This window comes from Protopterus annectens, chromosome 1.part1 (assembly GCF_019279795.1).
Source record: "Protopterus annectens isolate FY-2018-M chromosome 1.part1, PAN1.0, whole genome shotgun sequence".
Taxonomy (NCBI): domain Eukaryota; kingdom Metazoa; phylum Chordata; order Ceratodontiformes; family Protopteridae; genus Protopterus; species Protopterus annectens.
Window position 1 is genome coordinate 462,250,231 of NC_056726.1, and position 21,799 is coordinate 462,272,029.

The 21,799-nt window shown below is 39.4% G+C and overlaps 1 protein-coding gene across 1 annotated transcript in view; it reads left to right on the forward strand.

Moving 5' to 3' along the window:
- Positions 1 to 21,799, forward strand: part of PGBD5 (piggyBac transposable element derived 5) — a 699,910-nt gene that overhangs the window by 223,054 nt on the left and 455,057 nt on the right. The window contains exon 2 of the mRNA XM_044076084.1: positions 3,289 to 3,716. Coding sequence (XP_043932019.1) covers positions 3,289 to 3,716 — 428 coding nt within the window. The remainder of the gene's footprint in view (positions 1 to 3,288; positions 3,717 to 21,799) is intronic.

Consider the following 21,799-nt stretch of genomic DNA (forward strand, 5'->3'; position numbering starts at 1 on the left):
AGGTCTCGCTGCAGCTCAGGCAGTGCCATACATTTTAAACTTGTCTGTAAAGTGTTTCTTTGGGCATTCATTTTTATTTTTGAAAGATGTTTTACTTTCCCTTGAGAAAGAAAGTAACTTGCACAGCTTCATATGTTCATAGGTGTTTACTAAACTAATGACCATTTGGGCGTTTTTAAGCCTAGCCATGCACCCCAAATCTCTGACAAGTTCTGCTACCCTTGATAAGTTTAAGCAGGATCTTGAGAAATGAAACATTTACAAGCAGGGGCCTGGGAGATGAACCATTTACTGGTTGCCTGTGTCCAGTAGAGACATAGGTGCCAAACCAGGGATGAATGTCCTGTTCCTCATCCAAGTGGTAGTCTCCGGGATACACACCTGTTTCTCCAGCGGGTCCTATTTATATCATAGACAAGGTTTAAGTCTTTAGAACAGGTAATTCTAGTGCTGTTTGTTTTATGGATATGCAGGAGGTCCATTAGAGTGGGGTCTGACAATGCCTTGTATGAAAGGCATAGATCTCCGCTCAACAGCCTGTAGTAGACAGAATACAGGGAAAGGGCCTTGAGGCATTCTGCATAGGACATGTTACTTATGTCCTGTATTCTTTTAGTGAGGAACCTCTGTGGACATTCCAGTTGTTGGGTGTGCCTAGTTAGGTACATACCAAAGGGAGCATTGTACTCAATGACAGATCTGATGAATGCTGAATACAGAGGAACAATGACCTCCTTGGACTTAGATGTCATACCTTTGTTTATAAGTTGCACAACATTGAATGCTTTCATCACTGTTATAGACACATAATGGTCAAAGGCCATATTACTGAATTTGTGTGTCCATAAGTCCCTGAATGCTGGTTTGACTCTTAGGGGTGTGTTGTCAATATGATAGGCATCAGGGGTGGATGATTTCTAGAAGAATACTGTTATGCATTTCTTGGTATTTAGTTTTATCCCACGACTCTGACACAAGTTATTTGTCTGTGTCAGTCCTTCCTGAAGAACATTAGTGTCAGTGGGGGATTCTATGGCTGCTCCTAATTTGCAGTCATCTACAAATTTAGTCTACTGGGTGACATAAGGGTTTATAACTAACCTCTTGAGTTTGGCAGCAATGCCCAAATGGAATATTACGTGAAACGCTTTCATCCATCGCTTTGGTGACCTTCTTAAAGAAGTCCTCCAGGCTGTGTAAATATGACCTGACTTTGATGAAATCAAATTGGGTTGGGTCCAGTGTTTGGGGAGTTTTGTGTGTTATTACTGATCATTTCCATGATAACTCTTTCCATGGCTTTGCATATAAGACTAGTGAGACTGATGAGTCTGTAGTTTCCAGGGTCTGTAGATGGTTCACCTTTGTGCAGAGGGCTGACTGTTGCTGTTCTGCATTCGTTAGAAACAAAGCCTGCTTGAAGGGTACAGTGAAATGGTGATTCCAGAGGGCATGGTATGTCACGTTTCATGCTATTTTGAAGGCATCCTGGGATATTGTCTGGGCCCTTTGATGCAGTGTTCTTGGCCTTAGAGAGAGCATTAATGACTTGTTCCCTAGTGATAACAGGGAGACTTATATTTGATGGTATTTCCAGAGGGGAGGTTGAGGGGGAGAGAGGGGTAAGGTTAGAGCTTAATTTGACTGCCAGTAGGTTTGCTATATCTTCTGGCTCAGTATCCATGGTTCCATTAACAATGAGCTTTGCACATAATTATGTATTGCCTGTGAGGTTGCAGATATAACTAAAGAATGACTTGCAGTTGTCCTTGGTCTGAGAAGCAACATTTACTTCAAATTTGGTTTTGGTAGACTTTATTTTTTCCTTTGAGTTGTTTATTTCTTTTGATGATAGTGCTTTAATCATGCTATGTCATGTGCTACATCGCCTAATTTTTGCCACGATTTTCTTTATTCTGTTGTAGAGCCTGCTAATGTCGTGATTCCACCAGGGTGGTTTGTTTTTTGTGTTAGGTCTGTACAGCTTCCTGATGGGTACAGCTGCATTTTTAACATGCATATAGGGTTTCTGTTCACAGTTACACACAGGCAGCAGTGTTCTCAGGGTTTATGAGGGCTTAAAATTTTGCCAGATTATCACTTAATAGTAGGAAGTTAGCCTTAGAGTAGTTTCTGAACATTCCATGGTTATCTGGAAGTCTGGGTTTTACTTTTATTTCAAAGGAGATAGTTTTGTCGTCTGACCTTACCAAGAGGACATTACATACGTATTCCCTACTGTAAAATAGCCCTCTGTTTATAAAGTTATTTGTTCTCACCAAATAATCAATTAATTAATTAAGTAATTAATTACATAAATAGGTAGATAGATGTATTTATAAGATAATTAAATAAAATATGGCACCCCATGCTTCTTGAAATATAATATAATATAATCTACTCCTTGAGATCAGTGATAAACAAAAGGAAATACTAGAATGAAATGTACTCTGTGAAACTCAAGGAATAAGATGGCTTCTGTTGAATTAGAAGGCAGGAGGTGAAGGAGTCATCATCACTGGGAGTAGTGAGTAAAATGAATGAAAACTCATGGGGCAATGGTATGTGGGCATAGAGGACTAAACCAAAGGAACAATATGTATTTGACAATGAAAATCAAAGTCTTTAAGACTGAGAAATAGCATTTATTAATCTAAAACATAAGCTTTGAATTATTTTTCCATTAATTTGCTCTCGCAATTGTTTTATAGTGTCAGAAAAGAATATTTGCCACTCAAACTGATCTGGCATTATAGATCACTGCATTATGTTCTACCACACTTTTCACTCAGGACAGTTACCATTCAGCAAAACAAGAAGTCTCCATAAAGATGTAGTTTTATAAAGAACCTGCAAGTGAAATCAGTTTGTTTTCAAAGCTTCTAGTTCATTATAATGTTTAAAGTGCATGCTGTTTGTCATAGACAGTTGTGGCTGCATTTTTCATGATATTCAAAACAAGCAGGATAGCAGTAAAATGGGAAATTAGTTAAGCAAGAAAACAGTAGTGAGTAATCCGTATTCATTTAATGGGTTTTACTGTGGGACTTGCTATTGATATAGACCATTGTCTTTTCCATGCTGAGGAGGACTACAGCATTGCATGACATCAGATTGCAGTCTTCCTATTCTGGGAGTGATAAAAGTGATGAGAGATTCTCAAAATAAATTTACAGTTTTGTGTAAGACACCCAACAACTCTACATGTATGTATGCATGCAGATGTTACTGTAGGAAAGCTACATTTGTTTCCTCATGTATATTTAAGAGTCTAATTTTATTTTGTAGGGCCAACAAGAAAAATGCCAGCATCTGCTAGTGCCATAGACTTTTTCCAACTTTTTGTCGCTGACAATGTGATTATGAACATGGTAACCCAAACCAACATGTACGCCAAAAAATTTCAAGAGAAGTTTGGAGTAGAGGAAGGCTGGACTGACGTTACTCTACCAGAAATGAAAGCTTTCTTGGGTTATGTGATCTCAACCAGCAGTCACCACTGTGAGTCTGTTCTCAGCATTTGGAGCAGTGGATTTTACAGCAACAAGAGCATAGCTTTAATCATGCCACAAGCCAGGTTTGAAAAAATCTTGAAGTACTTCCATATCGTGGCCTTCCGTTCCAGCCAAACAAGCAATGGCTTATACAAGATTCAACCATTTTTAGACTCGTTACAGCATTCATTTGACTGTACATTCAAGCCTTCCCAAACACAGGTATGATTTCTTTGTAGTTAACCAACATTTGTCATGCGGAACAAGTGTGTGCATGTGTGTGCTTAGGGATATGTGTGTGTGTGTGTGTGTGTGTGTGTGTGTGTGTGTGTGTGTGTGTGTGTGTGTGTGCGTGCGCTGCTCTAGTAGGGGCGCTTTCCCAGTATTTATTTGGTGTAGGTAGACCAGGATGGGGGCAATGGGTGTTGTGGTGAGGGCACCATGGAGCCCTTTTGCCTAGGGAACCAGTTGACCTAAGGCCACTCCTGTGTGTAAGTGTGTGTGTGTGTGTGTGTGTGTGTGTGTGTGTAAGTGGCTGCATTATATGTTGCTAAAGTACTGTTTAAGTATAAACATTGTGTTGCTTGTGATTTGTATATCTGATCACTACTTATTGTCACTGCGTTCACCTGCAGAACTTGCTAGGACTTAGTACCTAGAGCAGCAGTGGACAAATGTAGACCTCACTGTTAAAATCTCTATATGGGTAAAAAGCCTAAGCCTAATGGTATTTAATTTCTGCAGTTAATGCCTTAATTTACAGAATATGGCTTTCTTATGCATTAATGTATGTGTATTTTGAGGGTCTGGGAGTGTCAGGAAATATAACCTGCAGAACCTCTTGAAGTAGAGACACCATTTAGTTATGAGAATAATGATCCTGTAGGTTTACCTTTACAACGCCGAATCGCAGTGGTGCGACTGCTCATACGAGCGAATCATAACCATAAAAATCAAAACAGCGACAGTTTTACATGTTCGAAAATCAGCAAATCGAAAAGCAGATTTGCTGATTTTCGAACACCCCCCCACTTTAATATTCTAACTCCAAGATCGCACTACAGTGGGAAAAGGGACCATTTTCCAATCCCCACTATAGTGCAATCTCCCCCAAAATGCCGAATCTGCAATGAGCAAATGTCAATGTGCATTCGCTCATTGCACATTCAAACCTTTTTTCATTCGGCGTTTGCAAACTTTGCAAACGGCCTTTTGGACAATTGCTGTTTGCCCTTGTGCAATACGCACACATGAAGGTAAACCGATCCTGTACAAAAGTGAAAGATCAGTAGTTTTCAGACTTACAGGATGTACAGAAAGTTTTTAAAACAGGAGTTCTGGTGCTTCTTTATTTTATGGGTGTATTAGGGGTTCTCTTTTTAAGAGTTACCATACTCAGGTCATTGAATGTATCATTAACTTTGCTGTACATTTAGATACATGTGCAGAAATGTTATCTCAGTCTGTAGCAAGCTATAGAAGTAATGTCTGTTGGGCTGTTAGTAGGTGTTTAACAAGGAACAGATTTTTAATCACTTCACTACAAGTGCTAGTGATTCTAATGGTATCCTAATAATACTAAACCTTTTTTTGCTAGCAGAGCTGAATATCACAGCATGTGGTTTCTCACCATTTTCCATCTAATAATACGTAATGCAGAGGCCTGAGCAGTGGGTTCATGTACAACATTACGAATCAGAGCAGTACCATGGTCCCTTCATAACACAAAGCCATCTCATTTATGAGATGTTTCTGAATTCATAATTTCAAGGGAAGCCCTAATATGTCTTCATCACTCCCCAGAAAACTAACTGAGGTCTCTGCATACTCCAGCCACGATTAAAGGGACAATAGGGTCAGTCTGATAGATAACTGAATTGGTACAACTTCTCACAATAAAGCACAGTGATCAGACCATAACTTTTTAAGTATGTGTCAGGAGCAAGTATTATAACTGAGTTCATTCTAGCACTGGTGTGTCCCAGGTCAGGTATATAGATAATGTATAAAACAAAAAGAGACTTACATATGCAGGAAAAAGTGTTTCAGACTTAATTTATGCCAGATAAGTGGAAACAGGTTATGAGCTGTGAGCAAGTGATATATGTACATTTCCATAGAATTTCTTACAGAGGTAACAGTCCACTGCAGTTGGTCTATATGATGCTTGGTATTGTCTCTGATCTATCCTATTTTTTGTAATTTCTTAAACCAGCTCATACATGTACCCCACCTATTCCTCTCAACTGTCCAGATTTTCACAGAATGTCCAGATATTTGCCTTATATTTTTGGTGTGTTCCTCTGACTTTGTCATAAAATTTGTGGTTTTCTGGCAAATCACTGAGGATTGAAGTCACTAAATAATGACACACATTTGAGTTTCAGAATTCACATCCTTCAGAAAATGCAAGCAAACGTCCAGATTTCTTGTGCTAAAAGGTTGACAGGAGAGTTATCCCGCCACATTGTGCTGCCTTGACCTGTCACGGGTTACTTTAGTTTCAGACAAAATGGTTTCTTGAGAGCTGTTCAGTTCATCTCTCTTCATTATCATTTATTTTATCTAGCCACATATTGCTTTCTCATAAACATCAAGCTGGATATTATTTCCAACATGGGATCATATTCTTTCACTGTAGTCAATTATTTCATTGCACATAAACCCTGTATCAGTGTTTGTATACATGTTTCTACAATTTAAATTGCATCAGACTGGTGAGGTATTTTAGTTATATATTTATCTAATGATGTTTTGTTTTGGAAACTGGGAACATTTCTTTCACCCAGATTTGTGTACATCATTATTTACAAAATGAAGTGGCAAACCTTATCTTGCAAGTATAGTTTTAAAAAAAGTCAGATAATAAGGATGCTGGTGACAAATTAATTTATTTTTATGTATTTTTGTTTTGTTTACTTGGGTGTCTCTACTGAGAATCGAACATTTTAGAAGGACACCCCTGGAGAGAAAATCCCAACTAAAACTAAAAATGAATATGTTCGAAAGCAATTTTAAGCTTACAATGCAGTACGTGCATGTAGTACAGCAGTATTACCATATTTATTTATCATACAGAACAGTACACACCTCATACATACATACATACATACATACAAAATTCATGTAATAAACATAGCATTGATGTACAGTTAAGAAATGTTAGACTCTTCTGGGCCGAACACATTTAGACTAAGCAGTTACATTAGAGGGAAGACAGGAGGTGGTCAGACTTACTTATGTTAATTATATTTTTATGTATTGTTATATGTTTGCTTGTAACCAGTATTTGCAATGACAAATACATCTGCAATGTGACATTCCAAAAATATTACAGTTAATATACTGATTTGAAGAGAATGCATTTCAGTTAAACAAAGAAATTGTTAATGGGAGAAAAATGTCAGTATAGAGTGATGAAGATGGTACCAGAGTGATGAAGATGGATACTGACAGTAATGTCTATGTTATGATCAAATAACTGCAATTAAGTGTATTCAAGAAAAATGCTTTTGGCCATAGTTGCTAGACACAAATCAATGTAGTCCATGTGAATTCTATGCCAGTAACCAGACTTTTCTGTGTATGACTTGATTAAGAATCAGGTAACTGTTGAATGCACCAACATGTAGTAAAACTTTTTGCCGTTTCTTCAACTTTTATTTCGACGTGGCCACCATCCATGACCATATCCAAGCATTTTCATTTGGCCACACCACTCTAACTACTGAGTAATGGTTTCAGGTCCTCTGACCATAAGGTGCAGTAGACCAAGCATTTCACTTTAGATATCCCAAAAGAATAGTTCATTGATACTGGAATTTGTTCTGTTACTCATCTTCTCTGTCACCTAGCAGCGTCCAGCAATATGTGTCCTGCTCATATTTGTTATGTGACAATGAATCGTGGCTTTTTCCTTTTTACCATAAAATTACTGCTTCTGATTTATCAAAATCTGTCATCTTGATCATCAGGATTCACACTGAACACATCTAGAGGAAGCCTGCATAGTCCACATACGTTAGTATGATAGGATTCTTTTTCACTTTACACTGTAGCCATGATATGCTGGAAAAAGAACATTGGTTTGCATTCATAACAGGGATTTCTGTAACTGGGGAAATCTAAGAAGTTTAATGCTAAATTTTAGGCACAAATCATTGACAATGTAGATATGTGTGGTATCTTTAGAAACCTTGGATCAAAAAGTGTTGTTTTGTCTGTCTCCAATCACTTTCTCTTATTACATTTTATTTCATGATATAGGTCCATAGATTCACAGGTAGGTACTAGGTGAGCTACCCTTACGGGCCATTTTAAGTCTAGCTAGTTTCCCTTTTTATGTTGAAATTAAGCCATCCCATTTGGTTAGAGATTGTTCTTACCCATCCCATGGTCAATAATTATATATTACTCCTAATGAGAATAACTGAGATTATATCTCCAATAATTTGAGGAGACCCATGCATGGGATAAAGCATTTAGGACCTGCCTCTCTTTGTTAATATTACAGAGGATAGTCCTTGGGTAAATTGTCCTGTTTCCCATTCATAGATCTAAGTTGTACTTGAATATAGACAGGGATGAACTTTGAATTATGTGGATGGGGAGTCTGTTCTGGGGCAGCGGTATCTTCTGCGAGATATAACTGTCCTTCCAAACCATTCTGTTGATGTTGATGAATAGGTGTAGATCCCTAGATTGAGTATTTATGATGCCTTTTGACTTGCTGATATGCAGTAAATCCATCAGTAATGGGTTGGAGAATGCCTTATATGCCAGACACAGGTCACCTCTTAGCAGGCTGTAGGATACCGAGTAGAGTGACAGAGTTTTGAGTTGGTCCATGTAGGACATGTTGTTTAGGCCTTGTATGCTTTTACTAAGGTATCTTGTTGGGCTTTCCAGTTGTTGCTTGTGTCTGGACAGATACATGCCAAAGGGGGCATTATACTTAATCATTGTACTTAATGACTGACCTAATGAGGGCTGAGTATAGGTGTACAATTACATCCTTAGTTCTTGACAATATCCCTTTGTTTATAAGCTATGCAGTATAGGACATTTTTACAACAATGTGCACATGTTTGTCAAAAGTTAAGTCACTGTCCACATAAGTTCCCAAATCTTGAATAACTGGGCTGTGCCTGCAAAAGGTCTGTTGTGATCAGTGTACTACCGCGGTAAACAAATTAAATAAACTGGGTCAACACTTAGGGGAGTATTCTTAATGTTGGTAGCTACCTGGAGTAGAAGACTTTCTGAAGGATACAATAATGCATTTTTGGGATTTAGTTTCTATCCATGATTTTGGCAGCAGTTATTTATTTGGGACAAACCTTCCTGCACGATGGCTAAGTCATCTGGGGAATACATTGAGTGCTTGTAGCTTGCAGTCATCTGTAAACTTAGTCAGCTAGAGTCCTTTGATATTGGCTTTTACTTTAGAAAAGTAGATGCCAAACAGGAGTGGTCCCAGCACAGAACCCTCTTGGACTTCCCTGGTGACTGGTCTCTTTGTGGCAGTAACTTCCTTTGTTTTGATTTCCTGTGTCCTATCTGTGAACCAGTTTACAATCCATTAGGTGACATAGGGGTTTATTCCCAATTTATTTAGCTTTTCTACTATGCTTGAGTGGGGAATTGTGTCAAAAGCTTGGCCAGGTCGGGGTATGTGGTGTGTACCATTTTGCCTTCACGTGTGTGACTCGTAACCATAGGTCCACCATGCATCTCTATCTTTTTCCAGTCCAGACATGTACAGAGCTGCTTCAGGAATTAATCACTGCCTCTGCATGCAGCTAGGGGTGGGGTGGAATGGCCAGGCAGCAGCATATCCCTTCTGTGTTAGACTGCTGTTACTCGTTCCTTACCACAACCATTTTAGGCCATGCACAAATGAGGAGAGATACTTTGGCAATGGGTAAATGGTTACAGTATACTACAAATGCAATTGTGGCAATGCTTCTTCATTTTAATCAAACTGTAGGTCTTGCTCTGCATACAGTTTTATTGAATTTTTTTTTTTCAGAAGCTGTAAATTACTTTGCTTTTTCTTTCTCTTGGTTATTTCAGGAGATACTGGATTAAACTCATTCCCTGCAACTTTTTTCAGTGTTAATTTTAAGGGTATAAAAATGCTTCCTTTTTTAATGGGAAAAATATTTCTCTAAATGCAAGCCATGTTTATAATTAGTGTAGTTCCCTTGAAGCTTGCTTTAACTTAAATAATCCTAAGCTAATTAGAATTACTGAATCCAGATCCTGGTTAAAGCCAGGGAATGACATAGTGCAGCATTACGAATCCTTTCAAACCCTGATCCCTGACAAAAGGATGAGTTAGAATTTTGCTATGATTTCTTGGTGAATTTCATGGAATCTAAAAGCAATTTCTCTGAACAGATCTCAGTATTATCCAGTTTGTCTTGTGATATGTGAGGAAGCACATGCCATTGCATGACTCATTCCCATTGATCTCACTCAAAAGTCATCATCCTCTACCTACTCAAACTATATTGAATCTTCTTCAACACCTCCTGATGCGACCTTTTTGTCGAGGCCTCATAGATTGTATCTAACCACACCTCTAAATATTTCACCTCTTCCTCATAAAACATTCCCCTAGTTCTTGACATCTATCAGTATTTATCTAACAAGCCTTTGTTTTCTATTAATTTATTCTGTAACCTGACAACTCGGGTTTCCCCAGACTGTGCCTGCAAATGTAAATGTACTAGCATGATAAACTAAATAAACTTTCCAAATTCCTGTAAGATGTCAAACATTAGTCCAAAGTCTCCTCCAGAATGCCTCATAGTCATGGTGACATCATCTCCATATAAAACTATCTTGAACTCAAGCTCACCCCAGATATATCCCCAAAACTGTTCCTAAATGGTGACACCAGTGGTTCTAAATACAGGGTAAACAATAGTGGGGAAAGTGGGTCACACTGCTTTGTACCTGTTGTTAAATTCAGTTCAGTCAACAATACCCCTATCAATGTAACCCTGGCCATTGCATCATGATCAGATATAGGGAAGCTAATAATTATACATAGTCATCATGGACCCCATCATTCCAAGTGTTGTGAACAGAAAGTGTCACTTCACCCTATCTAAAGCTTTTTCTGTACCCAGTGATATAATGGCTATCTCTTTGCCACTGTTTTCTGCATCTAGTGTTATCATAAGCATCCTGATAATATTACCAGATGTTTGTCATTGAACCACAAACCCACATTGATCTTCTGCCACCAGTTCCCTTATTATCAGTGGCAATCTATCTGCCTTTGTTGTCATCAGTACTCTATAATTATAGTTTAGCACTATAATTGGATTATATGGCCCTAACTTCACTGGGCCCCTTCCTTCTTTTGGGAAAACTAATTCTTCTTCCTTCCAGGTTGATGGGATTTGCCTGTCCTGCATTACTTTGTTAAACAATTGACTCCAAAGTTTTTCTAGTCTAATGCCACCCTCTTTCCACATCTTTATTGGAATACCATTCCCAGGTAAGTCCCACAGTTCTATTTGGTTATTGCATCCTTCACCTCTTGTTCAGTTATATTCTTCGGAAGTCCTTCAGAATAGGACTTTTGTAATCAGGGCATATCCAGCATTTTGCCAAAAATTCTGTCTCTCTTTGTCCTTTCCCACTGTCCATCCTCTCCCCTTTGCATAATTCATTATAATACTGTCTACAGAGTTCTTCCATATGCCAATGCTCACTCATCCATTCGTGAGCCATCCCATCATATATATTATACACTGTCTTCTCTATCCTCTACTTAGTTTTTCCGTCAATGCTTTCACTGCTGTTGGGGTATTTGCATAATGTAGTTCATATATGACAATCTGTTGTGCAATAATTCTGTTATCCCCAAATCTTTGTCATACTGCAGTCTTTTTTGTCAATTTCTTCTTTTTCTCTGCAGTTAGCTTCCCCATTCTAACCTGTAAATTCTGAATCGTCTGCAAACACTGGTTCCTCTCTTGTCTCTCCTTTATCATTTCCCTCTTAGTATCATGTTGTATCTCTTGTTTCAGAGATCCTTTTTTTAGCTTGTACCAGGTTTGTTGAGTAATTGTCTGCAGTTCCTATATTTTTCTTACTAGTAAATTTCTTAATCACTTATCGTATACATCATTCCCAAATTTATAAGTGGGAAATCGCCAATGGTGTATCATACTGTGATGGTGTACAGTCTCAAGCTTGCGGTCACATACCCATGATAAAAATGCATCACTGGCCCTAACATTACCTCTTTTACCATTTCCAAATGCTGTATTGTTAGAAATATTTTTATCTAATTGAGGACATTACCCCCCATTTTGTTTCATTATTTTTGAGAACAATAATACTCAAGTATTTAAGCTTTGTTGCAACTTTTAAGACCCTGTTTGTCCAGGGAATGGATTGACTGCCAGTGGAAGTAAATAAGATTACGTGAGATTCAGCTTAGAATAATTAGTAACAAAATGTGCATCATGGGTATGATCTGGGGAAGTCTGAGTTTAATGAGTGGAAAAAAAAAGATGTTAATGTAATTTTGCAAATGCAGTATGTGGGATCATAAACAATTAAAATCAGGGAAAAGAACAAAGGTCTTTTTTTTTAAATATTGTTAAAGTGGTTTAATATAAATATTGAAAATATATGGTGACAAGATACATTGTTGATGGTTTTAATTGAAATATTTCTGAAGTCATTCCAATTAATGTATTTTAAAGTTGAAAGATTAAGATATAATTTAAGTACACACTGAGTCAATATATGAGGGAAATCAAGTCTGTGTCTAATTAGAAAATTAAACCAAAGGTAACTATCAAACCCTGTATCATTGCTCATAGCTAAAGTTAAGATATAATCATAAAACTGATCTGTGAATAGTTTGTCATATGTTTATCCTGAATAAAAACAGGCTGGAGGAGAGGAATAAAAAAGGGAATAGCATTCTGTAAGAGTGTACTCTAGATTTTAATGTTTAAATTGATTAAAGCAGTTGGGTAATATGTATGTGGTTATAATGGATAAGTAGGAGGATTAATGGATAAGGACAATTGGTTGATTTAGATAAATATTTGAGATGACATATTGCTGGATATAACCTATGCAGTTTCTTACTAAAAACTTTATAAAAGTCAGATGTGTAGACATCTGGACCAGGTACTGTACATTTCTAAATAATTTGATGGTTTGTAAAATTGATCTATGTATCTTCAAAGGGCCATTTATAAATGTTTGATAGACTACAAGGAGTTCCAGAAAGCTTAACATGTAACGAAAGAGCTGTTCATTTCTATTAGAAATGGTCCACTGGGATCAGTGCTGTACCTTGGTTAACAAATCAAATTAAGGTAAAATAAAATTGTCAGTATAAGTAGGCACATTGTGTAGGTTTTGAGGCATAAAAAAGCAGTAGTAAATTCAGCATCTTTGGCTTTTCACAGTCAGGCTACTTTTAAATAACTTAAAAGAAACCAGATATAATGACAATTCCTGAAGCCTTTCTGAGTAGTTTAAGCTTTCTTATCCTATGATTTTTCTAGTACGGAATTATTGTAGCTTGTCAGGTTGTTTCCGGTGGCTTGTTAAATGACTACAGCATGCAGCATTGTATTTATGCGTATCCCATATAACACCAAATAATTTCTAGTACTACAGACAAAGCAGAAACCAGTGGGTCAAGGGCCAGCATAACACACCAAAACAATTCTGAAACAAACTTTCTGAAGATTAGTAAATTAGCACTTTTGGCTATTTAATAAAGACTACCAAAATTAAAGGACAATGACATCTACTTTATGGAAGAATTTATGGGCATCACTGTGCAGTTAAAACACAAACAAGATATGAATGGACTTTATAAACATTATCTTAAATGTATCAAGCTTAAGAAATGTTTGTTCTTTGTTATTGAGTAGTAAAGGGTGATACAAGGAAGGGTGATATTGATTCATTGTTGAAAGAGGTACATTAGCAAATAAAATGTAAATGTTATGTCACAGCAAGGCTGTATTTGAACAACAATATTTGTATTTAATGAATGCTAAAATTAGTCAAATAGAATTTTTAGTTTCATGGGTTCATAAGTGTACTAGGCTAATGACCACAAGAACCTTTTTGAGCCTAGCCATGCATCCCAAATCTCTAACAAGTTCTGGTACCCTTGATAAGTGTAAGCAGGGACTTGGCAGATTAAACATTTGCAATCTATAGCCTGGGAGATGAATGAGTTACAGGTTGCTTGTGTCCCTTAGAGACATAGCTGCCAAGCCAGGGATTCATTTCCTGCTCCCCATCTAACTGTCCAAATTACACTTGAATTGAGTTAGGGAGGAACTCTGCTTCACATGGATGGGGAGCCTGTTCCTCTCTGGGGTACATACCTGTCTCTCCAGCAGATCCTATTTATATCACAGGGATGTTTTTTTCAGCCTTTAGAATGGGTAATTTTGGTGCTGTTTGTTTTGCAGATGTGCAGGAGGTCCATCAGGGTGGGGTCTGACAATGCCTTGTCTGATAGACTTTGATTTCCCCTCAACAGCCTGTAGGACACAGAATACATGGATAGAGCCTTGAAGTGGTCTGCACAGAACATGTTACTTTACACCCTGCATTCTTTTAGTGAGTAACCTCTGTGTAAATTCCAGTTGTTGCATGTGCCTGTTTAGATACTTACCAAAAGGACATTGTACTCGATAGGTCTGATGAATGCTGAATACAGTGGAACAATGACCTCCTTGGGACCTAGATGCCACGCCTTTGTTTATAAGTTGCACAACATAGAATGATTTTCCTCACTACTGTAGACACATGATGGTCAAAGGCTCGATTACTGTCTATGTTTGTCTCCAAGTTCTTGACTTCTGGTTCGATTCTTAGGGGTGTGTTGTCAGTATGATTGTTTCCAGGGATGGATGACTTTCCAAAGGATACTGTTATGCATTTCTTGGCATTTAGTTTTAGTCCATGGCTCTGACACCAGTTATTTGTTTGTGTCAGCCCTTCCTAGAGAACATTTGTGTCAGCAGGTGATTCTATGACTGCTCCTAATTTGCAATCATCTGCAAATTTAGTCTTCCAGAGGCCATTGACATTGACCTTAACTTCAGAGAGGTAAATGCCAAAAAGGAGTGGTCCCAGGACTAATCCTTGAGGGATTCCACTTGTGACTGACCTCTTTGTAGAGGTAGACTCCCCAATTCTAACTTCCTATGGCCTGTCTGTGTGCCAGCTGGCTATCCACGGGCGACATAAGGGTTTATACCTAACCTCTTGTGTTTGTCAGCAATGTCTAAGTGGAATAATATTGTGTCAAATGCCTTGGCCAGGTCAGAGTAGGCAGTGTGAACCATTTTGTCTTCATCCATTGCTTTGATAACCTTCTCAAAGAAGTCCACCAGATTGAGCAGGCATGACCTGCCTTTGACAAAACCATACTGGGTTGGGTCCAGTGTCTGGAGGTTTCCTATGTCATTACTGATCTTTTTTATGATAATTCTTTTCATGACTTTGCATATGAGACTAGTGAGACTTACGGGTCTCTAGTTTCCAGGGTCTGTAGATGGCCCACCTATGTACAGAGGGGTGACTATTGCTGCTCTCCATTCATGAGGCACAAAGCCTTTTTGGAGGCTACAGTTGAATAGCAATTCTAGAGGGCCTGATATCTCATGGTTCATTTATAGTATTTATTTATTTAACATTTGTTTACCAGAAAGTCCGACTTGGAACAAAGCCAATTTTGAGCAGAGGCCCAGGGAGAAACATTCCAGACACATGTCTTTGTAATGTGGAAGGAAAACAGAGTACCCGGAGGAAACCCACACGAATGCAGGGAGAACATGCAGGCCCCACACAGAAGGTAGTCCAGCCGAGAATCGAACCAGTGAACCTCTTGCTGTGAGGTGGCTCTCTCTCTCTCTCTCTCTCTCTCTCTCTGTATTATTGACAGTTATGTGATAAATCCTGACAGCTTCTCACAATGGGGGAAGGGGGGGGTTGCATGGGAACCAGAAGTCAGATGAACAAATGTATGTGATGTCATTCTGTGCAGAAATAATGTTTTAATATTAGAGGAAATTGAAGTCTCAGTAGCAGTCTGTTTCTTGGAACCTGACGTAAAAGGATCCCTCACCTACTTCATCTTGCCTTGCTCTAGTAAGTGAATCAGGGAGTAGTAACTCTTTAGATTAGTCAGGAAAATGTAGCGGGATTAGTTAAATACTGTTTTTCTGTATCTGTATGAAACTATACATCTGTGTTATTTTATTATTTCCTGTGGTTCAAACCCTGGTGTTTACTGTAGATAGATATTTCATATTTTCATGTTCTTTTAATGTTTATTATTAAATATATTTAAACATTTCATTATGGCTGGTCCTTTTAGAAAATATTTAAGCTTTGCGAGTATATGCATATATTTATTTGGTGATAACTCTGGCCACTCCTGAAAACCTTGCTGTTTTTTCAACATTACCATTTGTATTAATATTAATTTCACTCAGTATAACTGGAGACCCTGGCAATTACCTTAGAGTAGCTGGCTTTGGAGTGTCTGGTGATGGTGTAACTACCTTATAGTCTGTACAGAAAGGGGCAGCCTTCCCAGGTGTGTGTGTCTGTGTGTGTGTGTGTGTGTGTGTGTGTGTGTGTGTGTGTGTGTGTGTGTGTGAAAATCAAATCTCAAAGAGTGTGTGTGTGTGTGTGTGTGTGTGTGAGAAAATCAAATCTCAAAGAGTGTGTGTGTGTGTGTGTGTGTGTGTGTGTGTGTGTGTGTGTGTGTGTGTGTGTGTGTGTGTGTGTGTGTCTCAGCTGCTTGGGGCAGGGACACAAAGCACTGGTTTCTCAGAGAGTGTGCTGGAGCTCTTGGCTTGAACACTCAGCTGAGGACTTAACTCAACCCTACAACTGTGCCAATGGGGAGCCTTATTGGGGACCCGGGGAGAGACAGAGAGAGAGAAAGAGAAACCCAGACCCCCAGGCTGACTGTGTTCCCTGTGTGCTGTTAACGGTAATAGTGCTTGATGCAAAGAGGTCTGCATCTGGAAACACTGGGTGTATCTAGTTGTATTCCAAGTGAACGTCCCTCTCCAATGTCAGTGGTGAGGATTCAGGCTCCTTGATTACTGGCCCGGGGGGGCATCACAAACAAATGTATTAAAACATTAATAAAAGCATGACGACTAGAGTTGCTGTTCATTGCATCTTAATCTACAAACTGCTGCTCTGTTATCACCATGGCCAGATAGGAGGGTCTATATTATGTGATCGAACGGTCAAATATTCAAACACATAATAGTCGACCTGTAATAATCGAACCACCACAATGTCGAACAGAAAATAAAAAAGAAAAACCCACCCAAACAAACCATTTAAACACTCAACGCAGGGGGCAAGCCCCCCCTGCACCCCCCACATGCCCGCTACTTAAATATACCAACTTCAAGATCGCACTACAGTGCAGACAATGGAAAACTTCCATTTCCACACTGTATGGAGATCTCCATTGAACCGTTCAATATTGTGGCGGTTCGATTATTATGGGTCGACTGTTACGTGTTTGAATATTTGACCATTCAATCACATAATATAGACCCAGATAGGAGATGTGGGCACCAGTGTGAAGACAATACTGTTTCACTTCCCAGGCAGCAGGTATGTATACCAGTTGACATAGCTGTGTAAAGAAAGCACTACTTCATTGCCCAGGCAGTAGGCATGTACACCAGTTTGCATCCATGTTAGCAGATAGGTCTGCTTGTTACCCTGCCTAGGCAGTAGGCACTTACACCAGAGGGCATAGATGTGTGTCAACTGTACTGCTTCACTGCCCAGATGGTAGGCATGCACAGCAGTGTGCATCAGTGTGTCCAGACAATGAGGGTTCACTGCCAAGACAGTTTGCAAGAAAACTAGTGGACACTGACGTGTGGGACAGTGGTGCTTTGCTCTTCAAACTGTACATATGCACATGATGTGTGGAGACAGTGCTGGTTCATTGCGTAGGCAGTTTGTATGTACACCACTGTGTGTATATGTGTGGACATTGTTAGAGAGGAAGCATGTGCACCAGTGGGCATACATATAGTAGTTTATTCGCTTAAGTAGGTTAATAGACAAGTGTTCTTGTTCTAAAACACTCATCCCTCTAACTACTTAACTGGATAAAGTACTTGAAACTTCAACAGGGTGCCTTTATTCCTCCCACAGGGAGGGTATTAGAGAATCTCCTAGATCTGCTAGCTAAAGTAATTTTATCTGGACTAATCCTTTGTATTCCATTTCTTTATGAACAAAGGAGAAACTGGATAAGTACAGTTTGTCCAGTAATCATTTCCTTTGTCTACCTGAAAGAGTGATTACAGATGTTCTTCATGTTTCACTGTTGCAGTTATTACATTTGGGTAATCTGCTGGTAGGTTGCCCTCAGTCGGCCAGATTAACAAAGTCTTGGGTCCTGCGTCGGTTGCTGTCTCTTCTTTCAAGACATCAGGTCATCAGGGATATAAAACATGCAGCCAATGCAATTATAGCAGTCTTTCTTGCCGCACGGTGCACAAAATAGAAACAGTTTCCAAGTGCCGGTCGGCCGACTCCTGAAATTTTCATTTTCGAGTTTCAGATCCGGTCTTCAACTAAAAAGCTAAGTACCCCATTGGGGAAACTTTTTCATGCTCCTTACCGATGTCAGTAAAAGTTAATAATTGCATTACTTGTGGAAAGCAAATACCTCATAAGGATTTTAATTTGTACTGTATTCCTTGCCTAGGCCCTGACCATAACGTACCTTGCTGTCAGTTTTGTGCTTTATTTAATCAACGTACTATCAAAAATTGGTATATTTTTGCTTCTAAGTATTTTGGTTCACACTTTAATTATCCAGAAATGTCGTCAGTTAGTAATCCGACTACTGGAATACCTAAAAAACGCAAAGAAAAAGACAGAGACAGGCTGTTGAGGACCAAAACTGCCAACAACGCTTCTCCTAAGCCAGCCGCCAGTTTGTCGGTACTCAGTGAAGTGCCTTTGCAGCCCCTGATACCCACTACGTCTGATTCGCAGGCCTCTACTGAGACCCATTCAGAGTCTGGTATGCTGCGAGATGCTTCAGTTATGAAACCTGTGGATGTCTCTACCTTGGATGGGTCCAGAGCCGCTGTGTAGGCACCGGCTTCTGAGGGTGTTTTCAGGCCTACAGATTTGTATATTAAACCAATGCCATCTTCAAAACTAAGGCCAAACTCTCGACCTATGCCTAAAAAAACGATGCCTGGGCCACATGTGCAGGCCCCTATGCCTAAAAAACAAATGATCAAAATGGCTGAAGATTTAATTACTCTGATCAGGGGCAGCCACCCAACCCCCCTTCTAAGAGGCCTAGGCAAGACATTTATTATGAATCTTCTGAACAGGATTCTATTTCTTTTGACTCTTCTAATGAAAAGGAAATGTCTATACCTTCTTATGAAGACTCTGATGCAGAAGACTCCATTCCTTCTGCTTCTCCCCGTGAGGATTTTTCTTTTGGGGAAACTTTACTACCTTACGAGAACATTTCCACTGGGAAAGTCAGGATTTCTCTGAATAAAGAGAGACTTAGGGATTTTCTTCTTCTTCCTCAGCATTGGCCTTTGGCTATACCTCCTGTTCTAGACATTGTTGATGATGATTTTTCAGAATCTGGTATGGCTCCTGATTCCCTACCTCCAGCTCCTTGTAAGCCAGACAGATACTACAGGGTTCCTGACTCCCACAAATTCCTTTTCAAAAATCCTGTTGCATATCCTGAAACCATTTCTCAGAGTCCCAAGGGCATTAAGGCTTATACAACTAAAAATCCTACCCCTTCTGATAGAGATTCCAGGGTGCTGGATAGATGGGGTAAGAAGGTTTACACTTCTGAAACTTTGGCAATCAGAGCTTTAAACTGTCAATTTCATATGCTAAAATATCAACAACATATCGTAGGACTGCTTAAACAGAAAATTATGTTAATTTCTGACTGTGTGGAAAACAAACATTTACAGGATTTATTGCATTCAGCTGAACAAGTTGGAAAACATACTTTGCAGTGTGGTTTTAATTCTTTGGAGGCCTCTTGCAGGGCTGCTGTAACTGGCTGTGTGCTAAGAAGGCATGCTTGGCTCAAAGAGCAAAATCTGCCTGAACATGTTAAAGCAAAATTGTTGGATGCTCCTTAACAACAGGACCATCTCTTTGGTAATAAGGCTGAAGAAGTTTTAAAACAGATGGAAGATAAAGCTAAATCTATGCAAACTGTGAAAGATTTCTTACAAGTGCAACCTCCAAGATTTAGTAGGCACTGCTAAGAACTGGTCCTTTCCAGTTCCTTCCAGAACCACTCACGCCAAACCCAGACATTCCAAAAGCACCAGGTTTCAGTCACATGGAACTTTAAGACAAAATAATAGGGTGCTTCCGCTTCCAAATCGGTTAACAACAAGACACCTCCCTATGGTAATCAGTCTCAATGACTTCCCTTTACACTTACCAAGCACTTACCTTTTAGCCGCCCCATTGGGGGGAACTGGCTCTTCATGCAAGAAACTGGCAACTTATAACCCAGGGCAAATGGGTTTTAAATATAGTATCCCAGTGATACAGATTTCATTTCCACACATTGCCAATTCCAAACGGATGGCCAGACCTGCCCCCAAATCAGTGGGCAGAGGCCCAGAAACAAGTACTTTTCCTCATGAGCATGGGGGCTATTCAACCAGTACCAGAAGAGGAAAAGGGACAAGGTTTCTATTCAAGACTTTTCCTGGTACCCAGAAAAGACAAATCATGGCGTCCAATTCTGGACTTATCTACTCTAAACATCCTTCTAGACATTCCAAAATTCAAGATGCTGACTCTTCACCAGTTACTTCCTATGCTAAGCAAAGATGCCTGGTTGACAACTCTAGATTTAAAAGAGGCTTACCTGCATATCCAATCAGGGAATCTTGCAGAAGATACCTCCGCTTCAAAGCAGGCTACTTGCATTACCAGTTCTCTGCACTGCCCTTTGGCTTATCTACTGCGCCCAGGGTCTTTACAAAGTGCCTGGCTCCAGTAATTGCATTTTGCAGGCAAAGAAATATTCAAATATATCCATACCTGGACGATTGTCTAATTCAGGCAGAAAACAAGGACACTTTTTTAAAACATCTGGTGTTTATAAAAATGGTTCTAACTTATCTAGGGTACACTTTAAACGAAAAGAAATCACAACTGGTACCCTCTCAAAAAATTACATTGCAGGGTGCAAGCTTGAATACAACTGCCCAGATGGCTTTCCTTACGCCAGAGAAGCAAATTCATTTGGTGATTTACTTAAAACAGATGGCCACAAAAACCCTGCTTTCTGCAAGGCAAATACTGCAAGCCTTGGGGTTCATGGCCTCCTGCATTTTTCTAATTCCATATGCAAGACTGCATATGAGGAAACTTCAGTGGTACTTAAAAAGTGTATGGAGTCAACATTGTCACAGCCTAGAAACAATGATTCCTATCATACCTTGCCTGCAATTAGAGTTCCTATGGTGGGCAGAGGCCTGCCACCAAAACAAGGGACTGCCATTCACACCACCCCTTGCCGCCCAAACCCTAACTACAGACGCATCAGACTATGCATGGGGGGCACATCTAGCAGGGAAGTGCATTTGGGGCAAATGGAGTCCAAATCAAATGCACCTTCATATCAATCAAAAAGAAATGCTAGCTCTACAGAATGCACTGACAGCCTTCATGGACTACCTTCATCCAGGACAATTAATGATAAAGACAGACAACACCACAGTTATGTGGTACATAAACAAGCAGGGGGGTACACATTCCTACCCCCTTTGCAGACTAGCCATGGCATTGTGGAACAAGGCCTTGACCTACCAAATACAACTACAAGCTCAATTCCTGCCAGGAAAGCTGAATACTCTGGCAGACAAACTAAGCAGAAATCTTATGGACCCACATGAATGGAAACTGGAACCAGGAATTTTCAACATGTTGACATGCAAATGGGGGAGCCCAGACATAGATCTTTTTACCTCACCCCAGAACTTTCAGTTGGACAAATTTTGCACAAGAACCCATCACAAAACAGCCTGGAAAGTGGATGCTGCATCCTTCAGCTGGAAAACCTATCAGTCTATGCCTTTCCCCCTCTGCCTCTGCTCTCCAAAGTTCTGCTAAAAGTCAAACTGGACAAACCAAAGATGATTTTGATTGCTCCACACTAGCCTCACCAACACTGGTAACCACTCCTGCTCAATGTGTCACACTTTCCACTGTAG